We start from the raw sequence: 24,384 nt of genomic DNA, 5'->3' as shown, positions 1-24,384 counted from the left end.
TTGACTCCCTTCACCAATTAACAAAGCAATATCACTCTAAATACAAATTCCGTTCATAACCATACAAATGGTTCGACCATGGCCTCAAACCCATTAAGACACGCCTGGACATGTTTACGTATAAATAAAAAACAGATCGGAATGTCATAAATCACAGTTGGAATCAATTAAGCTCCCCCCTAAATGGTATTATTCAGATATAAACTTATAACAATGAAGTAAATTCCTTTGTATCGAAACTGATAAGAACCATATGCGAAGATCCTTAGAAATTCTATAAAAGGTGCAACCACGCCCCCCTCTTAAAACCCCCCACAAAACATGCCCGAACCTGTTAGCGACCCGTAAAAAGCAGATAGGGATGAATTTAAGAAGATGATAAAAATCGTTTAGCAGGACTCATAAATTAAAGAAAGAAACATGAAAATGGTTCAGCCACACTCAATAACATAATAAATCACTCTAAAAATAAATTCCAATGATAACCATACAATACAAATGGTTCTACCACGCCCCCTCCCAAGCCATTAAGACATGCCTGGACATGTTTACGTATAAATAAAAAACAGATGGGTATAAAGGTTCACTACCTTTTAATATCATCAAACCTGGTGGGTGGTCCAATTAGAGAAAGGACAAAACAAATTCAATTGATAACAATGCAAGGAATCAAATGACACTGCCCCCCCTACTCATAAAAATTTAGACACGTCTGGACGTGTTTACGTATAAATAAAAACAGATGAGGATAAATCCTTTTGTTATGAACCAAACATAAGCATACATAGGGAGACCTCAAAACCATGCAAATAATAACAACAAGGGAAGGGTAGGTGTAGAAAGGTTCTACAGAACCTATAGAATTACCAATAAATCATACCCTAAATGTACACAATATCCTAAAGATACACCCAAATAATAGCACTAAAGTAAAAGGACACCGAATGTCTTCATCACCAACCTATACTTTAGTTAATTCGTTTCTAATAAGCAACTTGTGCATGGTAAAATTGGTGTTTTTAGAAAGTATTATATAAATGCTGGTATTTAAATCTATTCATTTGTATTTTAGTAGTATTCGTATGAAAAACTGGTTGTACTATTTCTATGAAAATTCAGATTTTCGTGCTCATTAAATGTTCTAAACCTAATACAAACACTGATTCTTCCGCCTGCACAACTAGAATAATTTAGCATAAGCCTGTGTTTCAAGATCTAACATAGAATAACTTAGCATAAGCCTATCTTTCAAGATCTACTATAGCATAAACCTACCAGTAACATAGAATAAGCCTGCAATAGCATAAACCTATCTTACAAGATCTAATAAAGCATAAACCTACTAGTAACATAGAATAAGCCTAGCATAAGCCTATTGTTGAGGATCTAATATAGCATAAACCCACCAGGATCTACCATAGAATAACCTATCATATGCCTACCAGGATCTACCATAGAATAACCTAGCATAAGCCTATCTTTCACGATCTAATAAAGCATAAACCTACCAGGATCTACCATAAAATAATCTAGCATAAACCTATCTTTCAAGATCTAATATAGCATAAACCTACCAGGATCTACCATGGAATAAGCCTAAAACAGCATAAACCTACCAGGATCTACCATAGCATAAGCCTATCTTTCGAGATCTAGTATAGCATAAACCTATCTTTCGAGTACTAGTATAGCATAAAGCTATCTTTCGAGATCTAGTATAGCATAAACCTACCACGATCTACTATAGAATAAGCCTACAATAGCATAAAAACCTATATTTTTCAGGATCTACAATAGCATAAGCCTATGTATTTAGTCATTATATAAAGTCTAGTCATATTGTATTTATTCACCAAATCGTATCAAAACTAGTGTAATCCTTATGTTCTGAGATTTTTAATAATTTTTTGCATTTTAACTACTTATCAACTACCAAATCGTATTATGTGAATCTAATTTTCTCGTGAAGTTTTTTAGTAATATTTGTTCATTTTAACTAATTATCGGCTACCGAATAGTGTAAAAACTGCCGTAATTTCCTTTTATGGTATTAAAATGTACTATTGTTCTAACCCAGTAAATTGATAACCAATACACAAAAGTAGTACACCCTTACTGTAGAACCGCGTCGTAGCTTAATTTTCAATAAACTACGTAAACCTTATCGCAATTAAAACTGGTTATTTAGTATGACATAAGCATACATGGAGACCTTAAAATCATACAAAGAACAACACTACGGGAAGGGTGTGTGTAGAAAGAGTTTACTTGAACCTATAGAATTACCAATAAATCATATCCTAAATGTACACAATATCCTAAAGATACACATAATAATAACAATACAAAACATGAGTACACCTAGAACCGCGTCGTCGCTTAATTTGTAAATGTATTTTGCAATGTAAACCATATCTCAATTAAAACTTGTTCTTTAATATAAGAATAACATAAGCATACATGGAGACCTCAAAATCATACAGAGAATAGCATTACAGGATGGTGTAGAAAGGGTCTACTGAACCTATAGAATTACCAAGAAATTATCCACTATATGTATACAATATCCTAAAGATATACCAAAATAATACCACTAGATCTATGGGACTCTGACTGTCGTCACCATCGACAAGTCATGTGACGTCATACCAATACACGAAAAATAAATTCAAAATTCTCGCCAACAACATCACGTGATACGTTACGTCATCAATCACCCTAACCATATTTTCCCCCTTCAGGCACGGTACCATCTAGAGTAAAGAGATAGATAGAAAAGGAGGGGGACAACAAATGGGGCTACGTAAAGGCAGTCTGTCTGTCTGCTTATTCTCTCATGCAAACACTTTTAAAACCAAAAACAATATAGATTGAATAATCTGTCTTTGCACGTGCTCTTTAAAAAACAATTTGAGTTTAATTTTGTTAAAAAAATGACGATAAGTATTTTGTTCAAATATTTGATGTTTTATAATCATGTGTTTAAACTGAAAAATTTCGGTCATTCAATTTTCTTCTCTTATCGTATTCTTTTTCTGGTCTTCGTCCACTAAGACATTTTTTATTAAGCTAAAACTACAACAAAGAAGGATCCAAAAAACTTCTGCCGGCCAACAACTCTTTTTTGCCTCGAACGAAATTCAAACGTTTTCCTCTCCAAACAAACTGCTTAGACTCTATTCCGACCGTTTTTGGGACTTGGTGTGATACAGGGGTATTCTATTAGGCAATCCTCAGTCATGATCCATTACAAGCAGGTCATGCTAGTTAAAGATCTAGGGTTCCCTAAATCTACTTTACAATTGGATTCATATCCAATCATTTTTGAAACTTGATGAACAAGTTGCTCCTTTTATTATTTGATAATATAAAAGCCATTAGTGAAACTTCAAGGCATATGTTTAGTTTTAGCCTTAGCCTCTTAATTCTAGAAATATTACAGATCTTTATATCTGCGAATTAGCTAAGACTTAAGGCAACTACTGCAGTTACAATACGACAGCCTGGTTTAATGGTCTCTAGGGGTATCTGAGTATGAAAATGGCGGCAAATTGAAGCCGAAAACAGATAAGACCATTGCTTAGGATATTGGGCCGCAGGCTTTGTACTGGAAAAATCTATCTTAGTACTTAAGAGTATGGAAAACTCTATCTTAGTACTTAAGAGTATGGAAAACTCTATCTTAGTACTTAAGAGTATGGAAAACTCTATCTTAGTACTTAAGAGTATGGAAAACTCTATCTTAGTACTTAAGAGTATGGAAAACTCAATCTTAGTACTTAAGAGTATGGAACACTCTATCTTAGTACTTAAGAGTATAAGGTCTATGCAAATTTTCAGCCTTCTGGGTAAAGTGGTTTGGGCTGCGCGTTGATCATTAATTACTGACAGTTAGTCAGTCAGGTTTTAAACTTAAATAGACAGGCTATAACTTAAAATCAATATTCAAGTAAAGTTTTGTATCATGAAGCACAAAATCAAATCGAAGGAAATTAAATGGGTGATTATATTAGGCTTGCAGAAGAAATTATAAATTTTGTAATAATTTTAACTCGCCGCAAGCTAGACGATTGAAACATCGTCGGTACGACACCACCAAGTCTTTTTAGAATCTTGAACCAATTAACTTCTTCAATGTTAGGATGATCTGTACTGACGAAAGTAAGTATCCAGTTAGCAAAATCAAGAACGGCAAGACTAGCATGTCCATCTTCATCGCAGTTTTCCCATCCTCGAAGGCTTTAGGTGGTTCAACAAAAGCGTTTCTTGCACCGAAACGAATTTTGTCTAAACTTTTATAAAACATTCCGGAACTGAAGAGTACGTTCGTTCTACAATTGTAAAAATTTTCATATTTAAGTTTAACATTTTGGTCTTATAATTTTACTAATTTGAAACCATAAGCCTATCATTCTTTCTGTAAGTCTGGGTCAAAAGAATTTTACCTTACTTTATAAAAGGGCAGAGCGGGGTATTTCTTGTATTTTGCTATACTGGTGGCGGATATGTCATAAACAGAACAATACTATGGTTAAAAATAAAATAAGTCGTTTAAAGGGACGGAGGCTAAACTGGATAATCGGTCCTTGTCTGTAGAATATGATGGACGCTCGCAAGCTCAAGAATAGACCAGGGCTTTGTGCTTTTTCCAATTTTTATGCAAGGATACTGTGAATCTAGATCTCTTTTTGAAACCCGAATAGCATTAGGTCAGATGAGATTCCCAAAGTAGTACAACCGTAACGGCTCAGAGCGTGTTGGCCCGCATGCATCGTTGCTTCACCTCTCTGATATTATATTAAAAAGACTTGGTTTGCACAAGCCTAAAAAACGAAACGATAAGAGTTTTTCCAGTTGACTGTAGCGCGGATATTATTTTTCTAATGAAATTTAAACACAATCCGTATTTTACTACTCTTTAGAATTTAATTCCATCACCTGATTTTCCTGGTAATGCATTTATTTCCTAGAATTAGTTACTTTTTCTAACGCGAGCTAGCCTCGCTCTGTAACAGTTTTCTATAAAGACATGTAAACCTTTATCTCATTATATTCGTTTCTGTACACCTCGTTGCTTTCGTTGATAATTTTAATGAGGAAAAGTGACTTGAATTATGATACTAAGTCCTTGTGTGTAAGTCATGAGGGATGCTAAATGAGGGATCTTGCGCGTGCTCAATAATAGACCAGGGTCCTATCTATAATTTTCATAGATCTTGAATCGAAGATTTTATTATCGATCGAACACGTTTAGGATGCGAGAGTTAAGTTTAATTTAGTGTCTGGAGGTATTGTGCCATTAAAGTCTAAACTAAAAAGTCAATATGAAAATAAATATTTAATTGAAATTTGGCTAATATATTATTATTTTTACAACCATAACCCACCTTAAAACCTACATTTTGTTGTCCATATTTTTAATCCCATAAATCAAAAGGTTTAAATTTTTCTCTAAGTTGTAGCCTTAGGAGATGGAAATTCCCGTTAGCTACGTTTCGCGCCTCCGTTTAAAAATATTGAGGCTTGTTTAAACCCAAAATCCTTAAAGCCATTCTAGTCAAGCTACGGAGTTTCAACTTCACCTCTTTCGCAGTCAATATGGAAGTCGCCATGGTTTGAATACTTACATATGTTTTAATATCTTCCGCGCTTCGGGAGGTAGAGATTTACGAAATGGAACGTGTGCCGTGATGGATCCATACGGGTTTTTCGAAACATATATGTATTTTCTTGTTTTTTCAGATAGCTCTAATAGATAAACATATATCTGGACCATCGTTTTGTAATGAAGATAGCATACTGGCAGCTTTTCCAGGTCATCTTCTAAGCAAGACAAACTATCAACTTGGTTTTCCAATTTATATAATTCGTGAACATTTTTCTTCCTTGGCAACACTTCTGACTTAATTGGAACAAACTAAAGTTAAAAAATAATGTAACGTTAGTTAAATGCAGAATATTAGCAAGATGAGAATACAGTTTCGAATCTTGTAAAAAAGGTCATGTGTCATAATTATTCACATTTAACTTTTAGTTATGCATAGAGGACTTTTAATTACAAATATTTTATGCTTCCCTTCAGGCAAATGTTTTAAAATAATAATTAAACTTACCCATTCTTCTTCTGGAACTCTACCATCATATAGTTCAAGATTGGGAACTTTGAGAATGTCTAAGATATCTTCAACGTACGATACGCGATCCGGTACTGTTATTTTAGATAGCAGCAGATCAGTAAAGGACATGGATATGTTAAAAATTGCAAGTATCCAAAAAGCCCAGAATAGCCGAAGAGTGTTATTTCGAAAAATTGAAACATCATCTAAATTCCAATAAAAATTGTAGATTTTGAATTCACGTATTAATTCTTGGCGTAACTTACTTCCCACATTAATTGTGGTTTTCAAAATACATTTCAAGTATTTGAAGTATAATGATTTAAATGACCGTGACTGTTTTAAATATAATGCTAACGACGCAGCAAGCACAAATGGTGTTATTAATAGCGCTAAACATATTGATATCCAAACCTGAAAAACAAAGGATTGCTGCGGCTTCAGTCGAAGAGTCATTGCCGCGAAAAAAAACGTTGCTTCAGTCAAATAGGACAATTTAGCAATTCAAAGATTATTAGATAAATTATTGGACTGAGGGTAAAAAATTAAAATTTGAATAAGGTTAATTTCTTCGTGAAATGTTGTCCTAAACGTTCTCTATATTATTCGATATGATTTAAAATCTTACTCCCCTGCTGAAAGACCGAAATATGTCGAAATATCGCTTTTCCCTCGATATAGGTGATCCCGTAAAAAGATGTGTTGATTCAACACCCATGGCATTCGAAAACTCAATGACGTTGAAATATGACGGGATTGGCATACAAAATATCATTCCAATATCGGAAACCTTTGAATTAAGTACATTTAAACAAATATTGTAGCTAAACATAAAATTGAAACTTGCACGATTGAGGTTGAAATGGTCATTTCTGTTATAAGAACCCTTCAATTTTACACACACTATTGTAAGAATTGCTTTCAATCTAAAAACCTTCGCTATAACCATTCTAAATTACTAATAATTAGAATTTTAAACAATTTTATTATCTCTCGCGCCTCTATTTGGTTGAGAACGAGAAGGGTTTAATTCGAGGAAAAGTCACTAGTATAAACTGTCCAAAGAAAGGGGTCAAACGGATGGCTAAATAGTGTGGTAGTCACTCTCCCTAAAGTGCTTTACCCAAACGAAATGGTAATGGCTAAACTTTAATTCGGATCTATTTAAAGCCTTAAGCCATTTAAAGCACAAATTTACTTTGCTTAGAGGGAATCTTTATTGGGTGAAAATAATTTGTATACAACATGAAATATAAAATGATGAAAATAATAGTACTTGTGGAAAAGTATTTTGTGCTTTGCTCAAAAACATTTACAAGATGGAACAGTGCAATATTTACCCATTTTGGGAAAATATTTAGGTTTTAAAATAAAATCTTAAAAAGTTTGGTTTGTTTAAAAATATCTATATTTATAAAACTTAAAATCACCATCATCCGTTCTTTTGTCCATCCCAGATGGACGCCAGTCTGTACTTACTGGCTTCTGAACAGCACCATCTGGTATTTTCTCCATCCTAGAGCGGGATATAGACCGTGTGGGGAAATGTGAAGCTCCGCCCATTGACATGCGCAGAAATGTTTACTTAACAGATGTTTTACTTTCAACAGCAATACGTAGATGGCGAGAAAATATACCCAGTAGCGCAAAATTCAAAATGCTTCGTTTTTAGAACATTGGTGTTACTATAGACATTGTTGGTTGAAATTTTAACAAAAAAACTGAATATTGGTGTTATTTTATAGATTGTGAAATGTATTCTCTCCAATTTTTAAACACAATTTACACATTGTTTATTACTAATGAATAGAGTTAAACATATTTTAAGTTCATGAGTTTTTCATTATTAAATTTAAAGTCATCGCAGTAGGTTGTATTTAAATTTTCGATTTAAAATTTTCTATGTCTTGTAAATGCGCATTTCCGCCATGCACAAACACAGAAAAGGATGTTTATTTATTTTTTTTTCCAAATAATCCTGACGTTAGACAACAATGGTTTAAATTTATCGGTAGACATAGCAATGATGCCTTAAATGGAAAATATCGGCACTTTGCAAGGTAAAGTCTTGTTTTATTAATGAAAGAATAATAGTTATCTAATAACCACTTTGTTTGAAGGATCATTTTTCTCCAAATTGCTTTGGCACAAATGGTAGAAAACTCCCAAATGCAGTTCCTACAAATGGAGCACGAAAACCAACTCAAAAAGACGGATCCATGTCTGAATGGAATAAAATAAAAAACACCGGAGATGATATGCTAAGTTTAGATTTAATAACATCGTGAAATTGTTTGCTATCAGGGATGTTTTAGTTACTTATTGCAATTAATCCCAAGACTTTGTAAAGTGCGGCGTTTGGAATTAATTGACGTGGCCAAAAATGTAAATAAACACGATTAAGAAACAGATTGAATGTATGTTAAACTTTTTGGCGTTGGTAAACTTTGCATTAATATGTTAAAGGCGTCTGTTGACAATCCACGAAAGTGCCACATCGAAACACAGACAGAAACTTTTTCTGATGAGTCAAAGAATGCCTTGAAGACTTCAATAGCGGCATTATCAAAGAACAATACAGACCTTAAAAAGCAGCACGCTATACTCTTTTCGGGACACGAAAGATCGAGATACCACTTAGAGAAAGTAATGACGGCCTTTGGCAACTCTACACTGCGGATCAAATAAATCACGTTGTAGAACAGCGCAAACGATGCAAACAGTGGTCTTCTCTGGCCATACAATCGTCGTTACAACTTCTGTACAGTATTGGTAGAAAAGGGTACAATTTCTTACGTGATCAAGGTCATCCATTTCCAATAACAAGGTGCCTAAATCAACATCTAGAGACACTTCAATTTCCACCAGGCATTCGAAGTGCGACGGTGCGCCTGCTGCAAAAACCATAATCCGAAATGACAAAGATAGAAGAACGTTTTTTACTCTTGGTTGACGAAATAAAAATTAAGCGTTCATACAAATATGATGCTGGATTAAAAACTGTATTGGGACGTTCAACATTGTCCAACCATGCAGCCACTACCCAGGGATTAGTGGTAATGGTTCGCTCTGCTTGCTCCAAATGAAATACATTCTTAGTTGGCAACATTATAGACAGCGGTGATCTGAAGAATTTCATGACGGACTGTATAAAATGCCTTCATGACGTTGGATTTAACGTTGTGTCGATAGTAAGTGATATGGGCCCAGGGCCCTAAAAATATGGCTATGTATCGTGACCTAGGAATTAAGGTGTCATGTTATGAAAAGAGACACCACTTTACACACCCGTGAAATCCAAAGCTTTTTGTAATACCAGGTCCACCTCATGTTTTGAAAAGTGTCCGAAATTCCATTCCGGTGGATGTCTTGGAGCTGCCAGAGCAATGTGTTGCGAAATATTATCTTCCTTGCAAGAATGTTGACATTTAGTACTTGATGCACCTCATAAACGTTCGGGCAACTTCAGATCTGAAACTAGCGCCTAAACTTACCCCTTCACATGTTAATCCAACACATTATCAGAAGATGAGAGTGCCTCTTGTGCAACAACTATTAAGTGTCGATACAGCTGCTGCGGTGGAAACCTCTGTTCACATTGGACATATTGAAAAGGAGGCCTTAACAACTGCTTTGTGTTGTCGGCTTATGCGTAACTGGTTTAAAATAATAAATGGTCGTTGTAAAAGCAACTAAATTTTACAACCCATATTTAGGAAAAGGGGCATAATTTTTGGTGAAGGCACTAAATTCAAAAACCGATATCTTGGAAAAGGAGGCAACTAGTTGAATCTAACCGCAGCAAGAGCTATAGGGATGCGAATTTTTGGTGATTTCAAATTTTCAAGCGAAGTTTTGGCCCAGTTCCGGCGGACGAATATTTTTTTAACTATTTTATTTGAACTCCCCATGGTCTAATTAGTCAGGTAAGACCGTTATTTTATGTAAATAGATATAATGCAATTGTACTAGTTACTTAAATTAGCTAAAGCTCATCAGAAAAAATACTATGACCTCCGAAATGATCCTCTAGATTCTAGAATTCGAGGTAGGAACATTAGTATGGATGGAGAGCCATCATCTGTCAAGTACGGCAGGTCAAATCATGAGAAAACTTAGGCCTTAATTGGCAGGCCCCTTTCGAATAGTTGAAAAGCATTCCCCTGTAGTCTACGAGTTAGACGATGCTAACTCAGGGCAGAATGTACGTAAAATCGACGTAGAACACTTAAACCTCTACTGGACAAATGTTAGTATCTTCAACGATGCATCCGTTTCACAGTCAGAAGTTGCAGATGAGATGATCCTGAGCCTAACCCTTCAACGGACTGTAGTTTATAACACCAACCTATGGAGACTTCCTCAATCTCATCATCTGATACCTCAACGTCAACTACTCTGGACGATGAAGCTCCAGATTAACAGATTATTTCTGCTATTCCAGATGTATCTCGTCAACCTACCGAGTCCGATAGTGTACCGGGCATGGCCCTATTCGAGGATCCTCCTCTCCTCCTCCCCTCCTCCTCCATACCTATCACGATATGCGAGCTTTTCAGCACACTATTTCTAGTGATCGTCCGCCTTTTGCGGCAGGGGAGGCCTCCCCGTCTGGTCCTGAAAATTCAGTCGGGGAAAACCAGCTACAAATATCAAATTCTCGTTCTAGTTCTTCAGCAGAACTTATTCAACCAGAGCATAATTCTCAATCGAATCGTGAGTCCGAGAGTTCATCGGCCACGTTATATGAGTCCATGAGAACTCCACGACTATATATTATTATTTAGAACATTTTCGATTGGGATGGCGAAGAGAAGTATGCAAACGGGCAACGGTTAGACCAAGAGGCCCTAACTTAGATATTTATTATCGAGCTCCTGATAATAAACGATTACGATCTCTATACGAGGTCCTGGTTTACCTCCAGGAAAATAAAATTACCAAACTAGGGAACATTTCTCTTTTAACCGAGAGCCAATTTGGATATGCCTTTGGGAGTTTATCTCTCAAGCGCATAAGAGACATATATAATATAAACAAATCTCTCCTAAAGATGGCGAAAAAAACAGAAGCCACTACATGGTTATTCGATGTCCCAAAAAGAGCTAAAGGAAAAGTAGTTCAGAAGCAAAGGCAGCAAAGTGTCACAGAGAAATTTGTCAAGGTTTTGGAAGATTATTGTCCTAAGGAGCCGTGGAGAAAAGAAATATGTCTCAATTGTGACGACATGGGTCATGAGGGTAAGGACTGTTATATGCCGAATCGCTACGTCAATTCTTAATACTCGTGCTTTAAGTGTTTTACAAAAGGGCATACGGCGAAAATTATCCTTTTGATGAAGAAGATGCTTTAATTTTAGGCGTCCCTCAGGAAGAGATAGGGGATTTGATAAACCCTACTGGGATTATCCCTTTGAATTCCCAATCATCTCCTTCCAACCAGGATTTATCTTCCCGGTTTACACCTTTAACTGAATTTTCATCATTGGCCAGATCGTCTAACCAGCCTCGATAACAAGAATATCTTCAAATTCTTGGTCATTAACCTCGTATCTGACTCAATCTCGTCGCTAAACGAGCTTAACCGAACCCATTACGGTGTATCACAAGTTCAGGGCGCAAGCCCTTACAAACCCGGCTACCATCAGTGAAAAACCTGCTCCAGACAACGAACCTCCAATTCATCTTCCAATCCTCCTCCTCCTCCTCCTCGTCAATGGAGCCCTCTAGAGCCCATTGATGAGGGAGAAACAATTTGGATCAATGGGATGAATCCCTAGGGCAAACATCCCTAAAATTTTAATCCCTTCTAAGATTTCTAACGCAAAACATCCATTGATTTGGAGTACCGTGATTTGCTGGAAGTGTTACAAGATTAGGCACCATGTCGTTTCGGACTGCCCTGGAGTGGAAAAAGGAGCCGGGCATCGGAACAGAAAATGTTTGAGAAGCTACTGGAGAGAAGTATCATTAAGAAGAAGCTTTGAATGCAACCTCGGCGAATCAAGTTCCTGTATCAAGGCCATTATCAGAGCAATATGTTTACCCAGTAAAAGAAGCAATTTAAGGTGTCAAAGTAGCACGTCGTTTTTCCCATTAGTAATCGCTCTTTTCATCAAAATAAATAATGCATAAAAATTGGTTTTATATTGTTGTATTAAAAACAGGTTTTTACAAAAATACTATTTCGTGCATTATTTTCTTAAACTGGACCAAGTTCAGTATAACCTTGATATAAATCTGATGGATATTGTCTCCTTATTCTATTTATCGCGCAACTCGGGATTGGGCGACTTACTCTCCTACCCAAAACTCTGTATATCCAACGTATAAACAAGCGATAAATTAAGTATCTATAGGTCCTATAACACAAAAGGAAAATCATTATAATTAATATTTATCACTTTAACTTCCACATTCATGATTTAGTAATATAGAAGTTTTGCATCTCAACTTTTGGAGTTAAACGTACGGAATTATCTCATCATCAGCAGGCACAAAGTTATTCTCTCTAAATTCATCAAATAAGATATTGAAATTATTTGGTCTCAATATATCATTGAATGTGTCCGTTTCTATTACGGGGCCAATTTCGTCAATTAGTCTTTCATTTGGAGGCTCATCTCTGCAGCAAAAACTCTCTTCTACTGTTGGCATCACGAGAAAAAAACTACAGTTGCACCTAAGAAAAGAGAACTGTATCAAAACTGTCTGACTGTTCAACATGTCGAATAACAACAACATAAACTTAGCAATATTGAATCTTATTGATCAGTTTACTAAAAATGTAAATTGAAATTAACTTCCAGTCATTGTTATGAAGTCTGGGGTGATCAACTTCCATCACAGGCAAGTTTTCCCCTTCCTCAGCAGGCTCTTCGGGAAGCAAGGGCTCAAATTGGTAAGGATGATTACCAAATTCTTCCTGACCATCATTATCCGAATTTGAATTTTCCTCACTTGATTCACGAGTTTCGAAAGATTCAACTGAGTATAAACTATCCGATTCTACTACAGAGTCAGGCCCGTCTGAAATTTTGGATTCCGAGCTATCACTCGACGTCGACGATGACATTTTCTACTTGGCTTCTGTTGCAGACGACGGGGAAAAATCCTACTATCCGCAAATTGAGTTCCCCTATATACTCCTATGAGTTTAGATTTCGTGACGCGTGGTCGCATGTTTTTTCGCTCGCGCCCGTTTTTTAAATTATATTTTTCAAATACTGTTTTTGGTTTTTATGTTAGGCTTAGCGCAAAATTTTTCAATTTACTTAATTTTCGACAGTTTTTTCTACAAAAATAGCCGAGTGGTCTGGATTGTGGAAATGCGGCCCCCTATTTTGGCCTGGGGCTTAGAGGCGCCATATTCCAGTACTAGGTTTAGTTTTTTAGAGCATTTATTATTTATTACGACTTTTCGTGTTTCTCTTCGTTCTCCACGCTGTTTTGATTTGCGGTAGGCTGCAGTGTGTTGGTGTACTCATCAAGCAAGACGAGTACCAAGTACCTATCGGTCGTAAATTTAAAGTCCCGTCCTGGATTTCTATCTATTATTGGCCTGTGACCACTTCATTCATTGCCATCCGATTTGTCGCGTTACGAGTTTGTGGTGATGTTGAGACTAATCCGGGGCCGGCTATCAACACCAGGCTTCCTTGCGGTCACTGTCAGAAAACGGTTAGGAAGAATCAAATGGCCATATTTTGCGAATCTCCCAGCTGCCTTAGATGGTTCCATGCCAAGTGTCTCCGTATGACGAAAACCGAGTACCAACGCTTAGGATCCTCGGATGAACCTTACCTTTGCCCTACTTGCTCTTTACCTGCGTTTAGTGATTCGTTCTTCACTGTTACCGATACGGAACTCGACGATGCTTTTTCGTCAGTCAAGGAGACAGCAACGAGACCGAGGAAACTATCATATTTCTTGTCAAATCTCAGAAGCATTCGGAACAAGTTATGGGACTTCTCGCTTTTAGCACTATCTACGCCCTCACCGAAACATGGTTGGACAATTCGGTTCTAGACTATGAGATCTTTGCATCCGATCACGTTTTATTTCGGTGTGATCGCCCTACACGCGCCGGTGGTGTTCTTCTCGCCATACGCGACGATCTTAGTCCTATGCCTATTGAAATTCCGGATGAATTTCTCACTTGTGCGGATGGGGTACCTCTAGAAGTTGCCTTCGCCTCATTTTCTTCTGGTGGTCGCAAAGCTGTGATTGGCTGAGTTTATCGCCCACCTACATCTACTTCTGCGTATACCGACTCCTTATGCGAATTACTTGGCTATCTCCACGGAACCCTTCCGTTCCATGACATTTTCTCGATAATGGGCGGTTTCAACTTTCATGTCAATTGGACGAATCCAGACCCAGTTGGGGCAAATGAGCGTACTTTCGTGGAGACTATTCTGGGTTTAGTATTACAACAAACTGTTGCTGAACCGACGAGGGGTAATAACTTCCTTGACCTTGTCTTTGTTAACGATCTCCGATATATGCCAGAAACTACCGTGTGCGAAAATTTGCCGCGTTGCGATCATCAAGCTGTGTGCGGCCTATTTGACTTGCCCGAAATATTCCAAAAAATTTCAAACGGACTGTTTTGAACAACAAGAATCTTAACGTGGATGACCTTTGCGATACTGTACGCTATGCACCGTGGGACGTATGTTTCTCCTTTGAAGATATAAATGAGACTTGGGAGCTATGGCTTGATTTTTTTTGGGCCTGTGTTCGCGACAATATTCCAAGGGAAGACACGCTGTCCTTGGATTACGGGTGAAATTGTACAACAAAGCCACGTTAAGAGCTATCTTTACAAAAAAAGCTAAGAAGTCCAACAGAGATGCCGACTGGAACAAGTTTAGACGGTTCAGTAACCTATTACGACGCAACACGAGAATGGCGTATGGCACGTATGTCAATAATCTTCACGGGTCCCTTGTTTCTTTCCCGAAGAGATTTTGGAGTTTCGTTCGAGCGAAATCACGGCTACCTCCGCCCTCTTCCTTCGATGCGCCTAGTGGTCCGGTATCAGACTCTGCTTCCATCGCCGACCTATTCAGCGACTTCTTCTACGACAGCTTCAGTATTCCGGACCCTGCTCTGACCCTCCTATTACATCCACCGTCTGGCCCAGAATTTTTACTTGAAACAATAGATCAGTCAGACGTTCTTCGTGAAATCAACAGCCTGAAGATTGGTTCCGCATGTGGCCCAGATGGAGTGACTCCAAGACTACTCAATCTCATGTCCCCAGCTATCGTTCACCCATTGGTTCTCCTCTTCAACCGATCTTTGGCCTTATCTAGACTGCCCGATGGTTGGAAGCTGGCCAAAGTTGTTCCAGTTTTTAAGGGAACTGGCAGTAGAACCAATGTGAAAAATTATAGACCAATTTCACTCACCAGTGTTGTCTGGAAACTGACGGAACGGATATTATCCGAAAAACTTAGTCAGTTCTGCGAAGACACTTCTGTATTACCCCCGTCTCAATTTGGGTTTAGACGCCAACGATCTTGCACTACCCAGTTGTTGCAATCGTATCATGAGTGGGCTTCACTTTTGGATGAACGATCACCACCAGACGTAAATGTTGTCTCATTCGACTGGTCTAAAGCCTTCGACAGTGTTTGCCACAAACGCCTGGTTAATAAATTGGCAATTTCCGGTATCTCAAGTTCTTTAAAACTGTGGCTTGAAGACTTTCTGACGAAACGGTATCAGCGTGTCGTGTACCGAGGGGAGTTTTCTACGTACCGTCTGGTGCGTTCTGGGGTGCCCCAAGGTTCCATACTCGGCCCCCTGCTCTTCAACATCTTCGTCGCCGATCTTCCATTTTCCCTAAGTGGCAACTCTTCGATATATCGATACGCTGTTCTAGTGATGATGTCATAGCACTCCAGAAGGACATTGACTCCCTTTTCCAGTGGGGTATCGAAAATAACATTCATCTGAACGTTACGAAGTGTAACTACATCATTTTGAGTCGTAGGTTTAGTCTTCCTCACGCTAGTTATACCTAGTGCTGCGTGAGTACTCGATAAGATTCGAGTACTCGACTCGATACTCGATAAGAGATTTTCTGAGACTCGAAAAAGTTTCGAGTATCAAAAAAGCCTCGATAAATACTCGAACCTGCTTTTGGAAGGCCTTTAACTCTGAAAATGGGATGTAGTAGCTATAAAAATCACACTTATTGGTTAACAGACGCAAGTTTAGTGCTTATTGGGTAGTTTAGATCATAATAGCAGTGTAATGTAGTAGGGTTGTTGCTCATAGCTGGTTCAATAGTGGAAGTAAAAGTAATAAAATACAGTTAATAAAAGCGTTGACTATTATAATTATATTTTATTAATTTATTATTATTTTTTTTAAGTTCAGCTTAGTAATTTTCGTTTGAGACTTTGCGCGAAGTATCACATTGACTAGTGACTAAGGTGAGGAATGAGATTAAGAAAAAGATATTGATGAGGAATTAGTTTGTTAAATTTAAAGGGAAGAAGACTAAAACTGTCTGGGAGTTGTTTTAAGTAGTTGTCGATGATCAAAATTACACTAAATGTCTATTATTAGAGCGATAAATGAACAGAAACTGCTGGAATACTGCAAAACCAATTCCCAATTACTCGATAAATACTCGAAACAAATTTTCCAACTACTCGATACTCGATTCGAGTAATCGAGACTCGGCTCGATACTCGATAAGGGAAAATTTCAACACTCGAGGCTCGACTCGAAACCAAAAATTCAAGGCTCGCACAGCCCTAGTTATACCATCAACGGCATCCCGATAAATAGAGTTTCTTCCCTACGGCTTCTAGGTGTAATAATATCCCCTGATTTGAAATGGTCTAACCATGTGACCAACGTTTCCAATCGGGCCAGACGCCTTTCCGGTTTTATTAGACGCAACACTGGTCACACTGAGGCTTCTACAACTCTATCCCGAACCTATTGTTTGCCAATCTTGGAATATGCCTCCCCCGTCTGGAATCCCTTTCTAGCTAAGGATGTTCGGGCTTTAGAATCAGTACAGCGGGGGTTCACGCGTTTCTCTCTAATGTGCCCTGGGCCAATAGAGCTGGCCATGTTCCCTACTCTGAGCGATTGAAAACGATTAGTCTTAGTCCCCTTGAGGTGCGTCGTGCAGTTTCCGATGTAGTTACGCTTTGGCGTCTCCGCGGTTTTTTGGATTTTAAACTTGAATATTTTGTCCGAATAAACCCTAGACATTCAACTCTAACTTATTCTTTACAATTTACTAGGTGTTTATCGCTTCAAAATTCATTTTTTCGTGTTGTGAGGACCTGGAATTCTCTTCTGATGATTTTCGCCGGGAAGTCTTTCCAGGCCTTCAAAACTGGGGTTTCTAAATTTCTTTACACTAACTGGCTTAATTCTTTACTTTAATTTACTCAAAATTTTAGTCATTCATAGATTTGTATTTAAAATGTTATAATTTAAGTTTAAGTTTTATTTGTCGCTTTTTGTGTATCTGTCCCGGTAACCACACTTTACAGGCCTAGGCCTTCTGTGGTTGCCTGTAACGTCTGTTACTAAATAAAGTATTTTAAAAAGGTTACTCATAGCTATTGTCACGGTCTTTAAGATATAAAAGAATTAAAAACTTTTGTTTACGGAGATATCCAACGTGATTTTATTAAAACATTAAAATTTCTTTGAGACGTTTCGGGCCGCGGCTCGTCATTCAGTCTGTTGAACTCAAGTGTGTTCATGTTAATATACTACTCTAGGTAATTTTTTAGAAATTTTGGGGAAGTATAACATTTGGTCGCTAGAGGGAATACCCTAAGGGTGCCGCGTGTTTTTTCTTAATATATATAATCATATTATTGTATTAGGGTATTCCCTCTAGCGACCAAATGTTATACTTCCCCAAAATATCTAAAACATACCGTAGAGTAATATATTAACATGAACCCACTTGAGTTCAACAGACTGAATGACGAGCCGCGGCCCGAAACGTCTCAAAGAAATTTTAATGTTTTAATAAAATCACGTTGAATATCTCCGTAAACAAAAGTTTTTAATTCTTTTATAAATAAAGTATTATAATTATTATTATTATTTCCCAGACAATAGATATATTTTCCGTACCGATTAAAAATATACGCTAGTACAAAGTTTATCTCAATCCCATGTATATATGTAAAAAGAGTATTTTCTGTAATTATTGTATTGCTATCTTATTATGTCTGTCTATATTCTCGTGAACTTCTTGTATAGTTTTTATATAGACATTAAAAATTTATTTCATTTCATTTCATTATTATTAGTGAGTTTTAGCCTACTAATATCAATGCACCGTTACCATTAAAACTGAAACACTTCATTTCTTAACATGGTTTTAATTTTACTTTCTTGTTTTTAAGTACTAGGTATTTTATTTTAATATTAAATTACAAAAATTCTTCCATACGTCCATCTTAGTCAAGTTTACATGTTATCTCCATAGAAGCGTAAAATTCATGCCGCCAAACATTGTAACTGCTCATGCGTGGTCATAAGTGTGAATAGGTCTATTTGGCATCCAGGGAAAATTGAATCTCTAAATGATATTTTTTTAAATTTTGTGACTTTCAAATGAGAAATACGGAAAATCAACTTATGTGATGCATAGTTAAAAGTTATAACTCCCCCGGCTTGATAATTAGTAAAACTACTAGATCTGGTGCCTTCGATTTTATTTCTGTAGAAATAAACAACGAATTTGAAGTAAAATTCAAGGCAAGAGGTGCTCATATTGGTGAACATTGTATTATTTGGCATTTGGGAAAATTTCAGAAAACCATTAACAATTTTCATGAAGTAATGAGTTTTTATTTTACCTTCATTCGTGTTATTTATGTCAAGGCATTTAAAATGCGTAGGTATCGGTGCTCACTAATCTGAAAGGTTCATCTAAAAATCAGTATACAAATTCACTTCATTCAACAGAATGTTTTCATATATATGTTGCCAAATTTAATACTATATCAAGAATATGTAGTAACAGGAGTTCATAATAACCCCCCTTCGGGGGGGAAGTTCGAAACTTGCCATAGAGCTAATGGTAAAAATCGCGAACAACAAGATTTTGTCGTTGCGCATATAAAGGACTAGCCTGTTGATGGACATACAACTTTACAGTAGATTGTAGAAACACGACGGAATTCTTATATTAAAGATACTAGGAATCAATTTGTCCATACCGTTTTAATTTAACCACGGAATTCTCACACATATCACAAGAAAACCTTAATGACTATCGTTTAAATGTTTTGTAGAAAACTAGAAACCATCGCAAAGCCAACTTCTTAGCCAAGGCTTAATGTACACCGCGGCTGACCACGCCGACAGACGCGACTCGCGAGCCATTTTCGCTCCCAAAATCACAAGATAAAAATAGTGCTAACCCGGAATATGGGAAATTAATGCGCGTGGGGTAACTATTTCTTTGGGAGTTAAGCGGTGTATAAATACGCTGAGCTTTACGGCGAAACTTTGTTGTTACGAGCTTTTTAACTAGTTTCGTACTTCCCCCCCCCCGAAGGGGAGTTATTATGAACTCCTGGTAGTAATTTTTGTCGACTCAAAAGGAATTTGGTCAAGAGATTAAAAAGACGAAAAGCATCTTCAGACCTTAATCAGAAAACTCAATTACGAAATATGACTGATGTTCAAACAATACAGCTAATAAAGGAAAATTTTAAAGAAATTAAGAAACTGAAAAAGAAAAACCAGGTTTTGCAGCGAAGTCTAGAAAGGCTTTTAAACAAAATTAAAAAACTCCCCGAATCAGAAGGAATTATTTTCAGTCAAGTGATTGACGATAATTCGTTTATTAGTAAAGAAAACTTCCAACTTTTTATGATGAGGCAACAAATGAAAATGATTTGGAAACAACCATTTCAAAGTTTAGACAATTACTTGTGATAAATCGGCCATTAATCAGAAGTTGATTTGAATGAGCACGAACTTAGACCCTGACAAGGGTGTTGCCTACAAAGTACGTAATACAGGGTGTATCTGAAATGGACGTAGGAGCGGAAGTATTTGGGTTCCTGGAGCCAATATAAGGCGAAACTGTTCTATGAAATTTTGTCGTACGCCAACCCATTTGGAAGTTACTTGAACCTAGCCCTTGCTAGTTTGCATAAATCACAGCATGTTGACTTCATCTAAAACAGTAGGAATTAAGTTCAAGATTGGATGATTATTGCAAATTAGTGGTTGCCAGCTAAAACAAAAAAAGCCTCATAGCCATAGAGTACATTTTTAAGGAGTAGAAAGTTGTACAGTTGGTGACTCATAACGAACATCATTGTAAAACAACATGTTACGATTAGTTTGTTGAAACAACTGACCGATACTAACGGGAAACTGACAGCGATAAGTAGCGCACACTAATAAGGAACACCGTCATTTTGCTTCATTCTTCAAACAATAGAAAGGTTGTAAATGCGTTCTTTTTTGTTTGTGTACAAGACTACATATCCGGCGACGTCTTGCTTCCATTTAATTAGTAAATTATTTTTTACATGCTTTAAAACACTTTGAACCTTTAAAAGAAGTGTTTTTTTTACCGTTTTTAATATCAATTTTCATAGAATAATTCTAATGAGTAAGAATGTACATTTCCTTATGGGTACATTACATTGCATCTCGCATTGCTAGTAGGTCTGTTCCCTATTTTGGTCACTTTGAACCATAATAAATTTTAATTCATTTTCAACATTTAGGTTTCATCATTATTTGTTTATTTTTATAAGGATTAAATTTTACAAATTATGCATTTTACTGCATCCCAAACATTCGCCCACTAACATTTATTCACGAATACCGATTTCGATAAGTTGCAACATTAACCTAATCTTTAAACTAAATGCAACCTTTCGATGGTTTGAAGAATGAAGCAAAATGTCGGTGTTACTTATTAGTTTGCGCTACTTATCGCTGTCAGTTTCCCGTTAGTATCGGTCTGTTGTTTCAACACACTAAATCGTAACAAGTTGTTTTACATTGATGTTCTTTATGAGTCACCAACTGTACAACTTTCTACTCCTTAAAAATTTACTGTAAACTCTATGGCTATGAGGCTTTTTTTCTTTTAGCTAGCAACCACTAATTTGCAATAATCATCCTATCTTGATCTTAATTCCTACTGTTTTAGACGAAGTCAACATGCTGTGATTTATGCAAACTAGCAAGTGTTAGGTTCAAGTAACTTCCAAATGGGTTGGCGTACGACAAAATGTCATAGAACAGTTTCGCCTTATATTGGCCCCAGGAACCCAAATACTTCCGCTCCTACGTCCATTTCAGATACACCCTGTATTTATGGGCCGATGGAAGAGCCAAGAGATATTTTTTTATATAAGAAGCCCCTATCTAGGTAAAACCGTTCAGAACTGTTTTGCCAATAGTGAAGAAAAGAAATCCCGTTTACTTAAAAAAAAGTGGAAAAAAATATTATTTGGGCTCATGTCCAAGAAATGTGCAACAACGATTGTCAATCACATTTGAGACTTTGCCTTTAACTGACTGACAATCATATAATGTTGGGCCCTTTCCACGCAATGAAAGTGAAATTGATGACTCAGGTTTGAGTCGAAGTTTGGGAATCTAAGAACAGGTAGGGGAACAAGAATCTAAAACTGTTCAATTTTATAACTATGTTTAACCGCTTTTCGACATGTTAAATACCAGAAATCTTGGAGAAGTTAGGGGGAAAATGAATGTTGATTTAGAACCTTATCTTTCAATAACTGATTGGAGATTTAAGGTGCAATATTGCGAAGCTTAGTCCTAAAATGATGAATGAATTGATTTTCTCAATATTTTTAGTGGCTGGAAGATTAATTTCACCACTACCTTAATGAGTGAAAGAAGAAGCCAACGCATATCCTGATGCCTCTTCTGAAGGTAAAAAAAAGATGCAATTAATCAGGGAATCTTTGGATGGCATATTTATAACAGGTATACGGGATTTACGAGGTTACCGCCCCTTTTAGCTGTGACGTCAAAGATGTTTATTCCGCGCCATTGCTAGCCAGTACAGTTGCAGACGAATTTGAATTTCTCACTACATTCACTCATCTTCCAAAAATTGAGTTTTAAATAGATTCCAAATCTTTAAGAAAACGAAGAGTGTTCAACGAGGAGTCATTGTGATGGAAAAAGAAATTAGATCATGTGGTAAGAAAAAGTTTTCTTTCAAATGTATCAGGAACTGCCCAAGATGAACTACGCAAGCTTCAATGGCTGGCGTGCATCGGCATCACGGGGTCCATGAGGACTACCCCCACAGCCTCTCTGGAGATCCTTCTGAATATGCTTCCTCTCCACCTCTTTATTGAGGAGGAAGCTATTATGGGAGCCTGTAGGCTCAACAACCACGGCTGTTGGAAGCCCAAGCACTGGGACTTCAGTCACACTAAGCTCTTCAGTGAGTACAGCAGTCTCGAGCCATCACTTCCGATGGTCTCAGATAAGTCTGTTGTATCATATCATTTTTACAAGCCCTTCAGCGTGCACTTTCCTAGTCGCACTGATTGCGAGACCACCCCAGTCCTTGGAACTGGGGGGAGACCGTCTGGTTCACGGACGGCTCGAAGACGGACTCTGGAGCTGGTGCCGGGGTCTACTGCTTGACCAAGAAGATTGGTTTTTACAAGAGCCTCGGCAACTTTTCCAGTGTTTTCCAAGCGGAAATCATGGCCATTTGTTTATGCACGAATTTCTGCATCAAGAAAAATTACCGCGGACAGGCGATTCAGATTTATTCGGATAGTCAGGCCGCCCTCATGGCACTGGATCAGTGCCTTGTTGACTCAAGACTAGTCCTCTGTTGTCTGGATTTGCTGGGTTCTCTGGCTGCCCGCAACAAGGTTCAATTGCTGTGGGTGCCAGGAAACTGCGGATACCTGGGTAATGAGAGGGCTGATATGTATGCCAAAAGGGGGGCTGAGGCGAAGTTCTTCGGACCTGAGCCTGCGGTTCCCATCCCCCATGGCATAATTCGCCAAAGGATTCACTACCGGATGTCTGCACTTCAACTGCAGCTCTGGCTTGACATGGATGGACAGAGACAAGCCAAGGAATTTATCCTGGGTCCCTCCATTACTAGGGCAAGCAGTTGGGCAAAGGAACTGCTTGCCCTTACCAAAAGTAAAATTAGGCTTGTTACCAGTCTCCTCACTGGACACTGCCGGCTGAATAGACACCTGCACTTATTAGGCATCGTCGATGACCCACTCTGTAGGTTCTGCCGGGAGGTAGAGGAAACCTCCTCCCAAATCCACTGTAGCTGCGACTACCTCGCGGCCATGAGGTTTGAGCATTTTGACATGCATACTATGGAACCTAACCAGTTCTCTACTGTCTCGGCCAATCGGATTCTCCGATTCATCGAGGCGACAGGACTCTTCGCAGTCTAACCAGCTCGGGGCGCACAATATACCTTTGGTATCGGTGCTCGACGCGGCGACGCGTCACCCCCTTCAACAATACAACAATCAGGAATATTATTATTTAACTATTTTCATAAGCCTTGTTCAAGGCTTAGTAATCTGATTTAGCTTTGCTCAATACACATTGCCCCAGCGCTCAAGTAAGGATCTGAATAAACGGTATCTATTTATTTACAGGTATATGGGCGTTCAGAAATCCTAATTTTCTGTCAGAAAAGGATTGTAACGATAACACTAAAAATTGGCCTAAATTAACGAAAGAAAAAATCAAAGACTACTTGATAAATTCTGTTGCCTGTGATAATCAAGCTGCTAATGCTAGGAAAAGTATGGAAGCTGGGAATTACTTTGAAAGTGGATGGGGTGGAACCATATACAGCGCAAAACTGAGCAACGACTTGGTGGTATGTCGTGGAGAAGTGACACGGTCGCAGACTCTGTCAAAAAGGGACCACCAAGCACTGTTTGTTAGTACACTTGATGGACATATTATTTTTGATCATTGTTCTTGTACCGCTGGATGGCTAAGGTATGCAGCCACGTTGGGGCCCTATTATTCAAAATAGAGTTTTGGAAAACGGAAGAAATGAGGGGTCCAGCATGCACTAGCCTCGCAAAGAAATGGAACAATACGGCAAAGTGTAAAATTGAACCAGTATTGTTTTGTGAAATTAATTTTTTTACAGATGAAAATCTCATTAAGGATGTTACTCCACCCATGAAAAAACCAGAGTATTATGAAATGCATAAAAGCTTTCAAGAAAAATTTAAAACTTCAATATTAGA

General features: G+C 37.6%; 1 protein-coding gene across 1 annotated transcript; it reads right to left on the bottom strand.

Moving 5' to 3' along the window:
- Positions 1–12,317: 12,317 nt before the first annotated feature.
- On the bottom strand, positions 12,318–13,190 carry LOC149673222 (uncharacterized). Its single transcript, XM_089840236.1, has 3 exons — positions 12,919–13,190; positions 12,588–12,830; positions 12,318–12,477 (listed from the first exon to the last, which is right to left on the bottom strand). Exons 1-3 carry the CDS (start codon positions 13,188–13,190, stop codon positions 12,318–12,320), a joined length of 675 nt encoding a protein of 224 aa, XP_089696362.1.
- Positions 13,191–24,384: the final 11,194 nt, after the last annotated feature.

Source organism: Phalangium opilio, unplaced genomic scaffold, assembly GCF_054372755.1.
Source record: "Phalangium opilio isolate 3A_F unplaced genomic scaffold, DU_Popi_V2 ptg000053l_1, whole genome shotgun sequence".
In the NCBI taxonomy this organism is placed as follows: Eukaryota; Metazoa; Arthropoda; class Arachnida; order Opiliones; family Phalangiidae; genus Phalangium; species Phalangium opilio.
The sequence above is the reverse complement of the archived record's forward strand: the minus strand, read 5'-3'. Positions and strand labels throughout refer to the sequence as shown.